The 18734-nt window shown below is 49.5% G+C and overlaps 1 protein-coding gene across 1 annotated transcript in view; it reads right to left on the reverse strand.

The window, feature by feature from the left end:
* Positions 1–18734, reverse strand: part of LOC125436941 (unconventional myosin-Vb-like) — a 140691-nt gene that overhangs the window by 37124 nt on the left and 84833 nt on the right. Inside the window, exon 2 of the mRNA XM_048504324.1 lies at positions 1772–1882. Within this exon, the coding sequence (XP_048360281.1) occupies positions 1772–1882 (111 nt within the window). The remainder of the gene's footprint in view (positions 1–1771; positions 1883–18734) is intronic.

Below are 18734 nucleotides of genomic sequence, written 5' to 3' on the forward strand. Positions count from 1 at the left end.
GGGGGGGTGGGGGGGGGGGGGGGTGGGGGGGGGGGGGGGTGGGGGGGGGGGGGGGTGGGGGGGGGGGGGGGTGGGGGGGGGGGGGGGTGGGGGGGGGGGGGGGTGGGGGGGGGGGGGGGTGGGGGGGGGGGGGGGTGGGGGGGGGGGGGGGTGGGGGGGGGGGGGGGTGGGGGGGGGGGGGGGTGGGGGGGGGGGGGGGTGGGGGGGGGGGGGGGTGGGGGGGGGGGGGGGTGGGGGGGGGGGGGGGTGGGGGGGGGGGGGGGTGGGGGGGGGGGGGGGTGGGGGGGGGGGGGGGTGGGGGGGGGGGGGGGTGGGGGGGGGGGGGGGTGGGGGGGGGGGGGGGTGGGGGGGGGGGGGGGTGGGGGGGGGGGGGGGTGGGGGGGGGGGGGGGTGGGGGGGGGGGGGGGTGGGGGGGGGGGGGGGTGGGGGGGGGGGGGGGTGGGGGGGGGGGGGGGTGGGGGGGGGGGGGGGTGGGGGGGGGGGGGGGTGGGGGGGGGGGGGGGTGGGGGGGGGGGGGGGTGGGGGGGGGGGGGGGTGGGGGGGGGGGGGGGTGGGGGGGGGGGGGGGTGGGGGGGGGGGGGGGTGGGGGGGGGGGGGGGTGGGGGGGGGGGGGGGTGGGGGGGGGGGGGGGTGGGGGGGGGGGGGGGTGGGGGGGGGGGGGGGTGGGGGGGGGGGGGGGTGGGGGGGGGGGGGGGTGGGGGGGGGGGGGGGTGGGGGGGGGGGGGGGTGGGGGGGGGGGGGGGTGGGGGGGGGGGGGGGTGGGGGGGGGGGGGGGTGGCGGGGGGTGCGGCGGGTGGGGGGCGGGGGAGGCGGGGTGGTGGGGGGGGGGGGCGGGGGGGGGGGGGGGTGGGGGGGGGGGGGGGGGGGGGGGGGGGGGGGAGGGGGGGGGGGGGGGGGGGGGGGGGGGGGGGTGGGGGGGGGGGGGGGGGGGGGGGGGGGGGGGGGGGGGGGGGGGGGGGGGGGGGGGGGGGGGGGTGGGGGGGAATAGGAATTTGTTCATAGTTTTTTTTAGTCCGGCCCTCCAACAGTCTGAGGGACAGTGAACTGGCCCCCTGTTTAAAAAGTTTGGGGACCCTGGCTTAGGGCTTGAAGAACAAAACCAGAATCTTGAACCAGATACGGTCCTCCACTGGGAGCCAACGCAGATGGCATTATTTTAGAAGAAGAAGAAGAGTTTGGGTTTATATCCCCCCTTTCTCTCCTGCAGGAGACTCAAAGGGGCTTACAATCTCCTTGCCCTTCCCCCCTCACAACAAACACCCTGTGAGGTAGGTGGTGCTGAGAGAGCTCCGAGAAACTGTGACTAGCCCAAAGTCACCCAGCTGGCATGTGTGGGAGTGCACAGGCTAATCTGAATTCCCCAGATTAGCCTCCACAGCTCAGGCGGCAGAGCTGGGAATCAAACCCGGTTCCTCCAGATTAGATACACGAGCTCTTAACCTCCTACGCCACTGCTGCCTAGCTAAGTCAGGAAGGCTTGCTCGCTTCTAGTTTTCCGCAGAACACACAAAACAGAAATATCAAGGATGGCATCTTTATAACAAAAGCGGGATCGCAGGTTTAATGTCTGCAAATTTTTCAGTTGCATCTTATTGCATTGTTTATTCAACTGTTGTTTAATTATGTGACCCACACTGAGCTGCAGCACGAAACATGGCATATAAGTGCAGTAGCAAATACAGTAAAAGGGGATTTTATTCTCCATTTTTGTCTGTCATTGTATGCTATCTAGAAGTTTGAAAAAGTAGAGAAAACATGATTGAATAAATACCGTTTCATCTTCAAGCTTCAGGTGTAGAGCTTTATCTCCCTCTTTGTAATCCCTGATGATTTCTGCTGATTTCCATACATCCTCCGGGTCAGGAATCCAAACCCTTGTATACTAAACAGAGAGGAGAAAAAGGACAAACATCAAAAACCACTTGGCACACAAAGCCCACAGAAAAAAACCCTGCAGGATCAGATGAAGAATTCAGAATCCAGAATGGATTTTTTAAAATGTCCACATATTTTATTTTTACTTAAAATACATTTTATCCTGGTCCCTCGAGACAATGCGGTCAAGGCAGCTCGTGGAAATAATAACTAAAAATGGTAAAGGTGAGAATCAAAGATTAAGAGAAGCAATTAAAACAGCAGTAAAAATAGCGAACAACAAAAAAAACATCAACAGCAAGCACTGAGGTTTGGTAATACAATCCACAAAGCCAGCAGCAATCTTCTAAAAGGTTCCCTCAGTGTTCTCTTAATTCCAACAATGAAACCATCCGCAATCTTAACACAAAATTAGCAATCAAAACCCATAACTGGGGGGAGGGGGCTCTTAGAAGCCAAAGCAGGACACAAAGATCCTTTTTTTATATAACTAATGACTACAGGAGCGTATCTGCCAGAGGAACTGGGGGGTTACTTGATCCAGACACCAGAGGTGGGATCCAGCAGGTTCTCACAGGTTCCCGAGAGTAGGTTACTAATTATTTGTGTGTGCCGAGAGGGGGTTACTAATTGGTGATTTTGCCATGTGATTTTTGCCTTAGTTACGCCCCTCCTCTCAGCAGTAGCGCGCAGAACTTGAAGCAGTCTAGCAGGAGGTGCACCGGCGTGCGTGGCAGCCTGCGCCTGCGTGCATTCGTTTCCCACCCAAGGACCGGCGCAGCAGCTGCGTCCTTGCCACAGCCCTGCCCAGGAATGCCTGGCCACGCCCCTGTTGAGCCCCGCCCATCCCCATTGGCGCTACGCCACAGTTTGAATCCCACCACCAAGGGAACCTGTTAGTAAAATTTTTGGATCCCACCACTGCCAGACACTATCCATTAGATCATGTGCGGGCGCAAAATCACCCCCCCCCCACATCCCTCCCGTGGAGAGGCGACCCCACCTGGCGCTCCCCGCTTTGCCCTTTGACCCCCCTTAAACACTTTCCCCAAGCCCAAGGGCTCAACCTCTTCCCACCACTAAACTCCACCCCTTGACCCCTTTGGACCGTCCTCTGAATGGGTAGGCCTGGGGCCAGGCTCCACCCCCTGCCTTCCAAGAAATGAGAAGGACAAGGACAAGAGGGGGGGGGGGACCGAAGCCTCACAACCCCAGGACACAGAAAATACAAACAAACAGTAAGGAAGGGTGGGGGAGACCGAAGCCACACAACCCCACCACAGAGAAACAGACTAGAAGGCGGGTTGGGGGGGGGGGACCGAAGTCTCACAACCCCACCACCAAGTAAGACAACGAAGAAGAAAAAAACAAGTGAGGGGAATGGGGGGGGGGGACCGAAGTCTCACAACCCCACCACAAAAGGTAGACAAACAAATACAAAAGACAAGAATCACAGAGCCTACAAGTTTTGCTGCACCCTCTGACGAGGCAGGAAAGATACTGGGGACTTTTGGCTCCAAACACCAGACAGGAAGTGACCAAAGTATCTTTCCTGCCCCTCGGATCGAGTGTGGGGAACACCCAACAAGATGGACTCCGCCATCCAGGAGAACCATAGATCTAGGACACAGGATACTTAAAGCCATTGACCATATTTACCCTGAGAAAATGTGACTCAGTGATGGCTGGACAGCATCCAACCCAACAACTCTTTTCACTGTTTGAGCTCCCACCCTGGGGAAGATGAAGAAAGATTTTTCAAGTTCCTTCTTCTGCTTCCTCTAGGAAGTGACCAGTTTACCAGAGAACCAAGGTATGGAGCAACCAATGGCTGAGTCCTTGCACATGGTTATATGAAACCATGGCTAAAAAAATCAGAGGGGAAAAGTGATCCGGAAACTGGGGGAAGAGTTTCCTACAGGAGAGAAAGCGGGGATGTAAATCCAAACTCTTCCTCTTCCCTCTTCCTCCTCCTCCTTCTTCTCTTTAGTGCCTTTTAAGGCAAAGGAATCTGCTGGGCTGAACCTTTGAGCCCTTTGCCACATAACCCCTGCAGCCAACCTTACCTGCCATTTTCAACCTAATCCAGTGATGGCAAACCTTTTTGAGACCGAGTGCCCAAATTGCAACCCCAAACCCACTTATTTATTGCAAAGTGCCAACACGGCAATTTAACCTGAATACTGAGGTTTTAGTTAAGAAAAAATGGTTGGCTCTGAGAGTGCGTTACTCGGGAGTAAGCTTGGTGGTAGTCAGTGGCTTTGCTTTGAAGCAACCGTGCAACTCTTCCAATGGGTGAATCACAACCCTAGGAGGGTTTACTCAGAAGCAAGCCCCATTGCCAGCAACCGAGCTTACTCCCAGGTAAAGGATCGCGCTTTAGTTCTTCGCATGAAAATCATTGAGGTTTAACAGCACTTAACAGGGCTACCTACACTGCTTCCCCAAAACTAGGTCTTAGGTTTAATGCTAGTATTCGAGCCCAGTGGCCCAGGCCAGCCTAGATGTGGGGTGGGGGGGAGACTCTGTTTGCTCGTGCCAACAGAGAGGGCTCTGAGTGCCACCTCTGCCACCAGTGCCATAGGTTCGCCACCACTGACCTAGTCTTTTTCTGTGCCTCAAAAACAACTGCTTCTCTAAGGTTCCTTCCGCACATGCAGAATAATGCAATTTCAATCCACTTCCAATGCACTTTGAAGCTGGATTTTACTGTGCGGAACAGCAACATCCACATTCAAACAATTGCGAAAGTACTGGCGCATCCTACTGAAAAGTCTGACATACGTCAAAAGCTCATTCTGCACATTCAATCGGGCATTTAGAAAGCCAAAGACTCCACGGGGTTCTTCCATTCCTGAAATGTCCCCTCAAGAGTTAATGAAACCGCTGCCACATTTTCTTTCTTTTTTTTAAAAAAAATTGCTTTGCAGCTGAGTGGAAACGGATTCTTTATATGCATAATGTGTAATTATGTTTAAGGTCACACAACAGCTAGAAACAGCAGGGACGATTTGGCTGTAATGAAGCTATCCAAGTATATTGCTGGAGTGGCAGTTTTTGCTAGGGGTGGAGGGGGCTAGTAAAGGAAAGGGGGTGGAGGAGATACTGAAGCCATTGTGCCGCTATGGTGTCTCATTCTGTGCCTCTCAACACCTTCAGATGCTGACATATTTCTTCCTCTAAATTGCAGGGTGGGGTGGGGGTGGGGGGTTACTTTAAGAATCTTGGCTTTTATGGCTCAGAGGAGGTTTCATTTCTTACCCAGCCGGGCTGTTTGCCTTCTGGGGCTCTAAATTGCCATCCAATGCCTGCCCTCAATCCCTAAAGAAATGTAGGTCAGTGATACAAAGCCACACAGAGAAAAAACAAGGAAGCAAATTTCTAGCCCCCCCCCCCCCCCGCACGGAAGTATTTGACAGCAGGCTGTTAAAAGCATCAGTTCACAAAACTTAAGCATGTCCCAGATTACGGTTACCGTATAAACTCTTAGAAAACTCAGAAAAAGTTTTCAAGAGGGTATCCATTTTGGTCTGCTGCAGAAAAGTTATATTTGAGTTCAGCGGCAATCTTAGAGATCAACAGAATTGTCAGGGTATAAGTTTTCTATACGACCATCAAGAATTTTATATGCACAGAAATAGAAAATTCCAGCTTTTCCTACCGGTACCAGTGAAGAATGGTGAGTGAAGGCACTACCGTTAGCCTAGAAAGCCAAGTTAACTTCTCTACTTAAAGAACTTAATTAAGTCCACTGACAATAGGAAATCCTTGATAATATAGATAAAACAGAAAATAAATAAATCAGTGACTAGTGGTTTTGAAAGTTAAGTACAGCTAAATTAAGATCCAATAGAAAACAGTGAGACTTTTTAAATTAATAATGCTGCTAAACATTTCATTTCATTTTGATCCTTAATGGCCAAGTGCTGAAAGTGTAGAGGTTAATATTCAGTGTAGAAGACACAGGAAATCTATATGAAATAGGCACTTTATAATTTGGTGAATGTCTGCCTTTGTGCATGTTTTGGACTTTGGTTTTGAAGCAGAAATGTGAAAAATTGGGTGGAAGGTTATACGTTTTCAAGAATCAAAGCTTCCTGTCTGACGGGGGGAGATTTGACTAGGCTGACCATCCGTCCCGCTTTTCGCGGGACTGGCCCGCCTTTGGACAATTTGTCCCACGTCCCGCGGGTTCAACAAATTGTCCCGATTGTGGGGAGGCTGCTGCATTGCCTTGGGGGCGCAAGGCAGTGCGGCAGCCTCCCGTGCGCCCGGCCGCAGGAGCGCACAGGCTTCTGGGGCTCGCCGTTTGCCGCTCTGTCACAGGGCGGCAAACCGCAAGCCCCAGAAGCCGGGGCGCGCGGCCGCAGCAGCGCACGGCCCCAGAACCCCCAAAACGCGAGCCCCAGAAGCTGAGGCGCTGATGTGGCTGCGCGCGCGCGCATGACCACCTCCCCGTCCCCGTCCCAGATAACAAAGGTGACCATCTGGTCACCTTAGATTTGACTCTCAAGAACTGATCTTCATAAGCAGAGGCATATCTGGGGGAAATGAACCCTGGGGCAAAATCTGAGTTTTCCACCACCACCACACTCCATTTTCCCTAGATATGGGGGGGAGGGGGAGAGATCAAGCCATTGGCCGATCTCATGAAGGAGATCCCTTGCATGCCACCCCTGACTCCTTTCCTTCCCTCCCTCCCCTTCCCTTGCATGGCACCCAGTGGTGGGATCCAAAAATTTTAGTAACAGGTTCCCATGGTGGTGGGATTCAAACAGTGGCGTAGCGCCAATGGGGCTGGGCGGGGCACGACCGGGCGGGGCGGTGCATTCCGGGGGCGGGGCATTAATAATTTCTCTGTTACTGTAAAAAACTCTTACTGTAAAAAAAAGTTCCTAATTTCCAGCTGGTATCTTTCTGTCCATAATTTAAACTCGTTATAGCAAGTCCTATCGTCTACTGCCAACAGAAACAACTACTTCTCCTCTAATTGACTGCCTGTCAAATACTTAATACTTTCCAATACTTAATTATGTTTCTAGAAATCAAAAGAAATATACTGTCCTTAAACAAGGAACTTTACCATATTTCTAAAACATGTTTTTAAAACAGCCCAAGACGGAGAATTATCCTGTTTTCTACCTTCGCTACCCAGCCACATAGGAAACAACAGGACTTTATGATTTTTGGACCTAATGGGATTTCTAACGGAAAAGCAGACCCAATTAGTAACCCCCTCTCGGCACACACAAATAATTAGTAACCCACTCTCGGGAACTGGCGAGAACCTGCTGGATCCCACCTCCGATGGCACCCCTCCCCCTCCCTCCCCTCCCCCTCCCTCCGCTAGGGTGGGTGGGCCATGTCCAGATGCCGGGCCTCCTCCCTACCCTCCCTTGCATGCCACCCCTGACTCCCTCCCCTCCCCTCCCTCCCTCCCCTTCCCTTGCGCGGCACCCCTTCCCCTCCCTTCCCTCCCTCCACCAGGTTGGCAACGGCACCCAGGTCTACCACCCAAAGCCAGTGAGGCTCTCAGGTCTACCACCCTGAGCTAGTGACAGTGCCCAGGTCTACCTCCTGAAGCCGGCGAGTGCAGCCCAGGCCCAGTGCCCCCGCATGCTATTAGATGCCATGCGCCTGGGGACACGCAACACCGCATGTCTCCGTGGGTAGTATGCCCCTGTTCATAAGAAACTGTCCTTTCTATGATGTTCATGATAACTGAAATTGGCTCCAGGATTTTAAGAGGCCCTCTAAAACACACAACACCCCAGCAAGGTCTACGGGCCAGCTATTCTCATCATTACTGTGGACATCTTATGCCAGTGATGGCAAACCTTTTTGAGACCGAGTGCCCAAATTGCAACCCAAAACCCACTTATTTATAGCAAAGTGCCAACATGGCAATTTAACCTGAATACTGAGGTTTAGTTTAGAAAAAACGGTTGGCTCCAAGACGTGCGTTACTCAGGAGTAAGCTTGGTGGTAGTCGGTGGCTTTGCTTTGAAGCAACCGTGCAACTCTTCCAATGGGTGAATCATGACCCTAGGAGGGTTTACTTAGAAGCAAGCCTTGTTGCCAGCAACCAAGCTTACTACCAGGTAAAGAATCACACTTTAGTTCTTCACATGAAAATCAGTGGGGTTTAACAACGCTTAACAGGGTTACCTACACTGCTTCCCCAAAACTAGGTCTGAAGTGTAATGCTAATAATTGAACCTAGTGGCCCAGGCCAGCCTAGATGTGTTGGGGGGAGGCACTCTGTTTGCGTGTGCCCACAGAGAGGGCTCTGAGTGCCACCTCTGGCACCCGTGCCATAGGTTCACCACCACTGTCTTATGCAGTGGTGTAAGCCATGTGCGGCTTCCTGCTCCCTGAAATGGAATTCCCAAGCAGTGCCGTGAGAACGCATGCCCAAATATCAAGACCTGACTCAGAGCTCTAGCATAACAAGCCTTCGGTTCCAATCGTTCACAGAAGTAGCTCGTAATTACCCATTTGAATGTGATTAAAGAGGACAGGGTTTCATTTTGCTCTCCTGCGCACCATGAAAGAGCTAGCCAGCAAGCCGAGCTTAAAAGGCACTTTCAAACAAGTTAGACTTGAAATGGCAAGCGGGGCGCACGCTCGGTGTTTTTGGAGCGTGTGCATCTCAACGCAACGGACAAGCATCGGGGTGCTGTGTGGTTTCCAGGCTGTATGGCAGCATTCTCTCCTGACGTTTCGCCTGCATCTGTGGGCTGGCATCTTCAGAGGAACAAGCATTGGTTTCTGTTTCACGTGTTACCAAAGAGCAGGCAGGCAGCACGGCAAATCACCCTCTGCCAACATTATGCAAAGCCGCCCGGGACAACTGATCAAAAGGCGGAAGAGGAACCAACGAATTAAACGGGCGCTTCTGAAGTAGCCAATTTTAAAATCTGTTTTACATATTAAGCTTCATAGAAATATCTGTTAGCGACGCCACAGCTAATACCTGCATTTGCATATGATTCTATGATTCCCGCTACAAATCCCATTTTGTGAGTTTACAACCTCAGAGTTGACTTTTTTCCTCTAGGCCAGAATTTTTTTTAAAAATCCATGCTAAGAAAAATGATTTTACCGCCCTGTGCTAAGCAATACACCACCCCTTCTCAACCACGGAGAGTACAACGTTAGCGTAACTTGGCTTCCAAAAGGTGCAGAACACAAACCCTTAGAAACTGTAGATAGAGATCCGGAAAGAATTAGAGTCTGGATTAGGCAGGTGAGTTAGGGTCCAAATAAGGCATTTTTCAGAGTGTCTAAACGACTCTTAAGGGTTACACCTCAAGTACGGGGGCAGAGATAAGGGGCAGAGATAGGAAGAACAATGGACAGAATAAGAAAGCCTTGATTGAAATGAGGGGCCAAGATAATATATACTATAGTCACATGGGGCCAGGTATCAGCCATAGTTAGTAACCGGAAGCTCCTGCCCATTTGGAATGTGTCATTTGCTTCTCTCTAAGTTGTCAGCAAACGGTAGTAGAGTTTCCTAGAAGATGAAGGAGAAGGAAGCCACTACTTAATAGCTACCAGCTATTGAAGGTCAACAGGTAGATATGTATATACAATTCTGTTTGCAGAGTAATGAGCAGAATGTAGCTTTGTGCCCCACTTTAAAATAAGAATAGACATTCTTCAATATCTTGCCCTCTTCCCTCCCCACCCCACCCCACGAAAACATGAAGATTGAACATGGTCTCTTTCACATTGCTTGTATCTACAGAAGAGCCAATCATCTTATGCAACAAACAATTTATTATGATTCACACTTTCTAAAAAGTGACCTAATAAGCAATTTGTAGGAACACCCACATGAACAAATGTTCCCACCGGCTTCTCCATAGCAGGCAGCAGCATTAAAGTCTTCCAACAGAAAAACAAAACACTTAAAAGATGAGTATATAATCCGCGGCTCTGGGAGCTAACCATTTAAATTGGATGAATGAGAAAGATGTTAATGCAAGGAAACCTTTAAAAACGTGCTGCGCGCCCAGCACAGCCCTTGAGAGGAATGCAAAAGAGCAGGCGGTACCCAGAGACAAGCTCTGTGACATTAAACCCGTCTCTACAGAGGATTTAAGTCCGTCTTTAACAGCTAACAAATAAAAGTTCCAAGTCTACTAGAGCAAGTATCAAGAATTATCGTGTCACAGAATTACAGTCAAGTATGCTGTTCTCATGTTGAGGGTGTGCAAAGGCAGAAGGGCGTAGGAGAAAATGCATTATCAAGTGTAACCTGCGAGGAGGGGGTTTGCAGCATCTCTGAATGATTTCCTCTTTCCATCTCATCTCCTTCCGATCCAGTTATGGACCATTCCAGCCATACTCCACATCATTCGTAACTGAATTGTCAATCTCTCTTCATGTGGAAGTACAGTAGATACAGGCTTCTTCAGGAGAGGCTGCCTGTTGCATCTCTGCATGAGACGCTAACCTTGGCTTGCCTCAGGCTTACATTCCTTTCAGAAACCCAAGGAAGCGATAACCGCATTTCAGAGCCGTAGCGAGGGGGAAATGTGCCCAGGGCCAGTGTGCTTTGTGCCCCTGCCACACCCCCATCTGCCTCACCACGCCCCGGACCGCCCCTGCACCGGCGCGCACCCAGTGCAAGACGCCCCCCATCCCCCTGGGTGCTACGCCACTGCCACATTTAGTGTGCAAATACTGTTGAGGTGAAAAAGAAGTAATCTTGAAATGGTACATTTTTGTCCATTCAAATTACACATGCAGAAAATGTAAGAAACATCCCTGATATTGATGCAGGAATTGATCAAGAACTAGCCATTAGCTTAACCCTGACCCCTGTCTCGCACTCACCACTGCCGTGTGAAGAGTGGTTCACAAGATCTGAACACACTTTCTCACACAGAGCAAACAATGCAAAGTGACTGAAAGTGATTGAACTTTGCACCTCTGGAGATCTGCACTAAAAACTGGATTTTACAGCAGAATATTTATAGGAGGTTAACTGATAAGCTTTCCCCCAAAAGCATTCTAAAAATTATAATTGCAGGAGAGAGTTCAGAATTGTGACAGATCCCTTAGGATGAACGCATGTGCGCACGCACACATTCAAAATTACAATACTCCAAGTTTCCGTGGTCAGACAGTAAGAATAGCATGAAACCAGTTTTTCGTAAGTACAGGCACATCTTGAAATCTTATCCAACAACCTCCAATTCATAAATACCTCTTACCCCTCACTCCTGACACAGAGCCAGTCTCCAGACCCGGTGGAAGATATTACTAATGGTAGTCTTGATTCAAAACTTAATTAAAGTCGGATGTTGCTAAATACAGTTAATAGCTCCATTAAACACCTCTACAAAATTAAACTTGTTACATACACCCCACCTCTGGCTCCACAAATCGTTCTTTTTCATGAAGCCGAAAGAATAGGAAAGATGGGGTGTTGTGTGGTTTCTGGGCTGTATGGCCGTGTTCTAGCAGCGTTCTCTCCTGATGTTTCACCTGCATCTGTGGCTGGCATCTTCAGAGGATCTGATACAGGTAAAACGTCAGGAGAGAATGCTGCTAGAACACGGCCATACATCCCGGAAACCACACAGCACCCCAGTGATTCCGGCAGTGAAAGCCTTCGACAATACAATAGGAAAGATGGTTGTGGTGGGTTTTCTGGGCTGTGTGGCCGTGGTCTGGTGGATTTTGTTCCTAACATTTCGCCTGCATCTGTGGTTGAATCCCCACTACCGTCTTAGCCAGGTTTCAGAACACAAACTAACCAGGTTTGAGGGACGACCTCCCCAGTCGAATCCCCACTACCATCTTAGCCAGGTTTCAGAACACAAACGACCTCAAACCTGGTTAGTCTGTTACACACTGTGTCCAGTGAGAAAAGGAAAGATGTTTTCCGAACAGTTTGCTCCCCCTTTCAACCTAACCTCCCTCCTCTTATCTGTAGATGTGAAGCACAATTATTCTCCACAAAACTTGGGAAGGGCCAGGGCTGCGTGGTAGAGCACCTGGATGGCATGTGGAAGGTCCCAGGTCCAACCCCTGGCATCTCCAGTTAAATGGCACGGAAGCAGGTTTTGCCAGTCTGTGCAATGTGAAAACCAGCTCTTGATGGGGGCTGGTGTGGTCATGTAGCCTGCTTTATGTCTCAGCTGATTAATGTACCTATGTAGAAGGAGTCTGTTTCTTGTTTTCTCTTCTTTTCCCTTTGATGTTTATTGCTTGATGACCAATGTAGATAACTAGGCAGGGCCCTGTAAAACATCCTGGCCTCGGGCAACAGGATGTGTCCTCTGCACCGAGGGGGAGGTTTTGCAGTTGGCATAACTTTCTCCCTTCCACGTCCTTGAGACACGGCTAGGCTCCTAAACAATCCTTCTCACACTTTCACTGGGGAAAAGGGAGGGGGTCTGGTTTATAATTTTAATCAGTATAAGCCAGCTCCATGTGTCCATCTTGGGTCACTATAAAATTTCGTGATTTACTAAATACATTTGACCACATTCAAGACACCAAAAGATGCAGAATCCATCCACTTGGTGACAAGAACAAACCGGGATTCTAAACAGCCTGTTTCAAAGAGTACATTGAATCGAGATGGATTTTAAGAAGTTCAGCCCACCTGTTTCCAGTTCTTTCCTGAGTGCAATACGATACCTTGTAGGCAATAGGCGCTTTACAAGACAAGGGGCCATATCTTTATGCTAATGGTCTTTAACTAGAGCCCCGGGGTGCAGAGTGGTAAACTGCAGTACTGGAAAAGACCATCTAGAGCTGGTGCCAATCTGTGCAGGCAATATTGACTTTGAGGGACCAAGAGTCTGCTCAAGACCTGGGTTCGATCCTGATGGAAGTTGGCTTCAGGTAGCCGACTCAAGGTTGACTCAACCTTCCATCCCGCCAAAGACAGTACCCAGCTTGTTAGGGGTAAAGTGTACATGACTGGGGAAGGCCATGGCAAACCACCCCATAAACACTGTCTGCCTAGTAAATGTCACGATGTGACGTCACCCCATGGGTCAGTAATAGTATGCACAACAGGGGGGGGGAGATGGAGGGATATATCCACCCCCAAATAATCTGAGAATAAAGTGGGGCAGGGGGAAGAGAATAACAAAGAGGTGGTAGCAGCTGCCAAAGTAACTTTAAAAAAAAATCTGCAAAGCCACTCAAATATCTAATAAGCCTTGCTTGGTAAAAGCCCTATTTGGCTTCCTAGAAGAATACTTGGGGAGTTCTAGAAAAGGTCCCCCAGTCCAGTGTTTTCATGCCAATTGAAGATCTGCATTCTGGTCTCTCCAATTCCCTCACTCTGAATGCTACAAAAGGTTGCTGGACACACAAGGACATAGGACCGCCACATAAGAACATAAGAAAGAACCTGCTGGAACAGACCAGAGTCCATCTAGTCCAACACTCTGGAACTCGCAGTGGCCCACCAGGTGCCTTTGGGAGCTCACCTGCAGGATGTGAAAGCAATGGCCTTCTGCTGCTGTTGCTGCTGCTCCCGAGCACCTGGTCTGCTAAGGCATTTGCAACCTCAGATCAAGGAGGATCAAGATTGGGAGCCACAGATCGACTTCTCCTCCATAAATCTGTCCAGGCCCCTTTTAAAGCTATCCAGTTAGTGCTACACTCAACTTAGGTGCAGGGCTTCCAATTCAAAACCAGAACAAAGAGGAATTCTCACAATTCTTTGCCCTGAGATTTGAGTGCGATTCTTTGCCCTGAGATTTGCTGAGCCCTCTGCCCCACGCGCTTTCCACTAATGTCAATGAAACTCAGTAGATTCCACCCTCTCTGCAATGTTGTTATTTGGAAACCAGCCAGAGAAAAAACTGAGAATCTTTTCACCGGGCTTTAAAACTTGCTCCGCTGTTCTTTAGCCAAAGGATTCTAAAGAGCTGGGAAGGGCGTGTGTCAACATTCGCTCTATTCTACTATTACAGTGATTTCAATAAACCGTATTATCAATGTTGCCAGGCGTCAGCAGGTGCCCCAACCGTTGGGAACAGACACGCTTAAAGAAAATACAAAGAGGTTCCTTATGATTAAAGCAATAGGGCTTGGATTCCTTTACCTTTTGTTACGAGCTCCCCCGGCTCTTCGGAGCCGGCATTCATCCAAGCTAAATCCACGTTACCACCAGGTTTCTTTAATAAATAGTTATGTGATCCATAACGTAAAGCAGTTAAATTGAGCTAATCTCCAGGCAGTTATCCTCCGTGCTGCTTATGGTTCCATAAATCTCGGGATGCTTACAGATCCTCGGTAATAACCATTGTTTTATCACTTGACTATGGATTACAATTCACGGGGCGGCAAAACAAGCGATTCCTCCGGCAACACAGGATTAGTTTTGCTTTCAAACCCGCCTGCTTCTAGCTCCTTTCCTGTTTTGTGTTTATTGTAGGGAAGAAACTCAAATATACTCCCCCCCCCCCCCCCCCAGTAACAATCCCCTCCGGTCGAACGTCACATATTCACACAGAGGTGGGCCCATGGTTCAAAGGCGCAACATACGTTTTGCACACAAAAGCTCCCAGGTTCAATCTTCAAGATCCATGTGGAACGCCTCAGCTGGAGGCCACGGAGAGCCACTGCCAGTCTGGGGGGACAAGACTGAGGCCATTTCCGCACAAATCACTTGCAACGTTTCCAGGATGGTAATAAAACATTTCCATTGTGGACTTCTACACATTCCCCTCCCCCTCCCAATTTGGTTCCAAAAACGTTTTCAAGCAGCTTTCTCTCCATTGTTTCGCGGCCTGGGACCGTCGTATCTTCGAGACCGCATCACCCCATACGTCCCTGTACGGCCTCTACGATCAACGGATCAACGATCAACGGAGGCCAATTTACTAGTGGTGGTCCTCCTGGCTCAAGCATGCTGCTGGTTCCCACGCGGGCCAGGGCCTTCTTTACGGTTTTGGTTCCTCGGCCTGGTGGAACGCTCTCCCGCCAGCTGTCCGGGCCCTGCGGGACCTTGGTGAGTTCCGCAGGGCCTGTAAGACGGAGCTGTTCCACCGGGCCTTTGGAGAAACCAGCCGCTGACTGTGCCCCCCCATCCTCTGGCCCCTAATACCTGGGCCATTTGTCATCCGAGACCTACCATCCCCTCCCCCTTTTTCTGGGGAAGAGGGAATTTTAAAGTTGGAATGTTGGACGCCACTTATATTTTAATTTACTGTGATTTGATGTATTGCTGCTAGAGTTCATTTTATGGTTTTACCGCTGCCTTAAAGTTTAATGTTTTTATGTTTTAACTGTCTTATAGGGTTTATATGTTGTACATCGCCCAGAGCCCTTCGGGGATGGGGAGATACAGAAATCGAAGAAATAAATAAATAAATAAATAAATTGTTTCTGATTTGGTCAGACTGGGCAGAGCAGTGGAGTGGGGGGGGGGCTGCCCCGGCTGGCCCCATAAAGGCATGGGTGTGTGTGTCAGGATTGGTGACCCCACAGCGGGGTGAGGTGGCTGCCTTGAGAAGAAGAAGAAGAAGAAGAAGAAGAAGAAGAAGAAGAAGAAGAAGAAGAAGAAGAAGAAGAAGAAGAAGAAGAAGAAGAAGAAGAAGAAGAAGAAGAAGAAGAAGAAGAAGAAGAAGAAGAAGAAGAAGAAGAAGAAGAAGAAGAAGAAGAAGAAGAAGAAGAAGAACAGGAGGAGGAGGAGGAGGAGGAGGAGTTTGGATTTATATCCCCGCTTCTCTCCTGCAGGAGACTCAAAGGCAGCTTTACAATCTTCCTTGCCTCTCCCCTCACAACAAACACCCTGTGAGGTGGGTGGGGCTGAGAGAGCTCCGAGAAGCTGTGACTAGCCCAAGGTCACCCAGCTGGCGTGTGTGGGAGTGTACAGGCTAATCTGAATTCCCCAGATAAGCCTCCACAGCTGAGAGCTGGGAATCAAACCCGGTTCCTCCAGATTAGATACACGAGCTCTTAACCTCCTACGCCACTGCTGCTCCCGTAGATGTATCCAGCTGAGATGTATCCAGAAGATGTATCCAGCTGAGAGAGTTCTCTGTTTGGGCTGAGAGAATTCTGAGAGAACTGTGACTGGCCCAAGGTCACCCAGCAGGCTTCATTTGCAGGAGCGGGGAATCGAATCTGGTTCTCCAGATTAGAGTCCTCTGCTACTGGTCTGCTACTAAACGTGAGAAAATACTGCACTGTGACTAAGGTCTGGAAGCATTCTTTGGAGCTAGTTCCAAGATGAACTCCAGATTAGAGTCCTCTGCTACTGGTCTGCTACTAAACGTGAGAAAATACTGCACTGTGACTAAGGTCTGGAAGCATTCTTTGGAGCTAGTTCCAAGATGAACAAACGTTGGGAATCACTTTCCTTTCACAACTCTCTACAGGTATATATGTGTGAAGCCCTGACAGCAAACGAGATTTTAATTCCATACCCATCTACACACTGACTGCTGTTTGAGTAGGCCAAGCCACCGACTTCAAAGCGCTTCAGAGCCCGCAGCGGAGGGGACTCTGGAGAACGTTATTCCCACATCTGCAATTACGGCAGACGGAAGAGCTCTCGAGCAACAAAAGGACAGGTTGCAGAATTGCTGCATTACGCTCTGGCCAAGCGCCTTCCAGCGAACTTCTTTTAACAGAGTAATTAGAAACAAAAACCACAGGGGGCAGGTCAACCGCGCTTTAAATCTTGCCAGGCTCCTTCAGGCTATGCTGGGCCCAGACGTGCAAAACTGGACTGAGCAGAGTCGCCACCACTTCCGGAAGCCAAGCACGAGCCCGTTTGTCAGGTCAAATGAGACCGCCCGGCTTAGCTCTGCTCACTTAGCAATTTCTGCCGGGGAATCTGACAGTAGCTCTTGGCCCACTCTGACATATAGTAAATGTCACTCTTGCCCTTCCCGCCACAACAACAAACCGCAGTGCTCCTTAGAACAGTAGATTATCACTCACCGCTTCCCTCAAGGAAACGCTGCCGTCACAGCAAAGCGGAGAGACGGTGGCTCAGAGGAAGGAGGAGAATAAGAATTTGGATTTGTACCCCACTTTTCTCAACCATCAGGAGTCTCAAAGCGGCTTAGAAACCCCTTCCCTTCCTCTGCCCACAACAGACACCTTGTGAGGTAGGTGGAGCCCAGAAAGAACGGTGACTAGCCCAAGGTCATTCGGCAGGCTTCGTTTGGAGGAGGGGGGAAACAAACCAAGTTTTCCAAATTAGAGACCGCTGTTTGTGTGATACCCAGAGAGCCGCTGTTGTTCTATAGTAGGTAATACGGACCTTGGCGCATCATGATTCAGTAGAAGGCAAATTAACGTGTATTCAAACATATTAGTTGACCAACCCTGGAAAGTCTGATCTGGGCATGGGATTCTGCTGTTTTCTTGAAACCAATGATGAAAAGCAAGTGGGGAAAACAGGGGGAACAAGAAATGTGGTATTTCAACTGTGGTATTACAAATGATGAAATGTAAAAAATGTGTTGATATATCCAATCGGTTTTTGTTAATGTTTTCCTTATTGTACAATTCCCTCAACGAAGAAGAGAGGAACTTCTGAATACTTCTATACTAATATGTTTTTTAATGTATTTTATTTTTGAAACTAATAAAAATATTTTTTTAAAAAAAGAAATGTGGTATTTCCATCCCGAAAAACTTCTGGTACCTTCATCTAGCCTCTTGAACAGATTTGGAAAACATGCAGACTTTTCTGGGATGAAGTTTTAACTGATCCCAATATTATTTATTTTATTTATTTCATTTATACTTTTCTTCCCAACAGGGGCCCATTTAGAAGAAATTTATATCCCCCGTTTCTTTCCTGTAAGGAGACCCAAAGGGGCTTACAATTTCCTTTCCCTTCCCCAGTGCCACAACAGACACCCTGTGAGGTAGATGGGGTTGAGAGAGCTCTAAAGAACTGTGACTAGCCCAAGGTCACCCAGCTGGCATGGGTTGGAGTGCACAAGCTAATCTAGTTCACCAGATAAGCCTCCACAGCTCAAGTGGCAGAGGGGGGAATCAAACCCAGTTCTCCAGATTAGAGTGTACCTACTCTTAACCACTATTGCACGCTGGCTCCCGTGGATTTACATAGACATCCTCTCCTGTAATGGGAACTAGGCCGACAGTTTACGGCTGACCTTAGTTCACCCCATCTTCCATGGCAAATCAGGAATTTGAACGGGTCTGCAGATTGTAGGCTAACCACTATACCACACTGCTTCTGAGAATATAAAAAGAGATCCTAAGACACAAACGCCATACCAAACAGATATAAATGGGATTATAATCCAGTAGACAAGACAGGAGTTAGGTATGAAGAACAACATTGATTTTTAAAAATGAGAGAATTTTAAGATGCTTTTGTCAAACGTGACATTGTTCTGTCAATTGTTTTGGTATCTATGCCTAATAAAGGTTGAACTTGAACTTGATTAAAAAAATGTAGGGGTAATGCTAGAATCTGGTCACGGAGGACAAAATCAAAGAACAGTCTTGAATAGTAAATGACCACTCCCGGCAACTGCAAAACACAGAATTTTTAGAGGATAATACGGATAATGTCTTGATGCTGTGGCTGGTTGGTTGAGTGCAAGTCGGCTGAAGTTGAATCCCACTAAGTTGAATCCCACTAAGACGGAGGTCCTGTGGCTGGGCCGGGGGGAGTGTCCGGTGGCCTTTGGCCTGCCTACCCTTCTTGGTGAGACATTAAAATTAACTTTGTCCGCCAAGAGCCTGGGGGTGACTCTGAATCCATCTTTATCATTGGTGGTCCAGGTCACCCAGACAGCCCAGGCAGCTTTTTACCATCTGCGGCAGGCACGGCAACTGGCCTCCCGATCTCCTCCCTGCTCTGATCTGGCCACTGGTGATCC

Source organism: Sphaerodactylus townsendi, linkage group LG07 (genome assembly GCF_021028975.2).
Source record: "Sphaerodactylus townsendi isolate TG3544 linkage group LG07, MPM_Stown_v2.3, whole genome shotgun sequence".
NCBI lineage: Eukaryota > Metazoa > Chordata > Lepidosauria > Squamata > Sphaerodactylidae > Sphaerodactylus > Sphaerodactylus townsendi.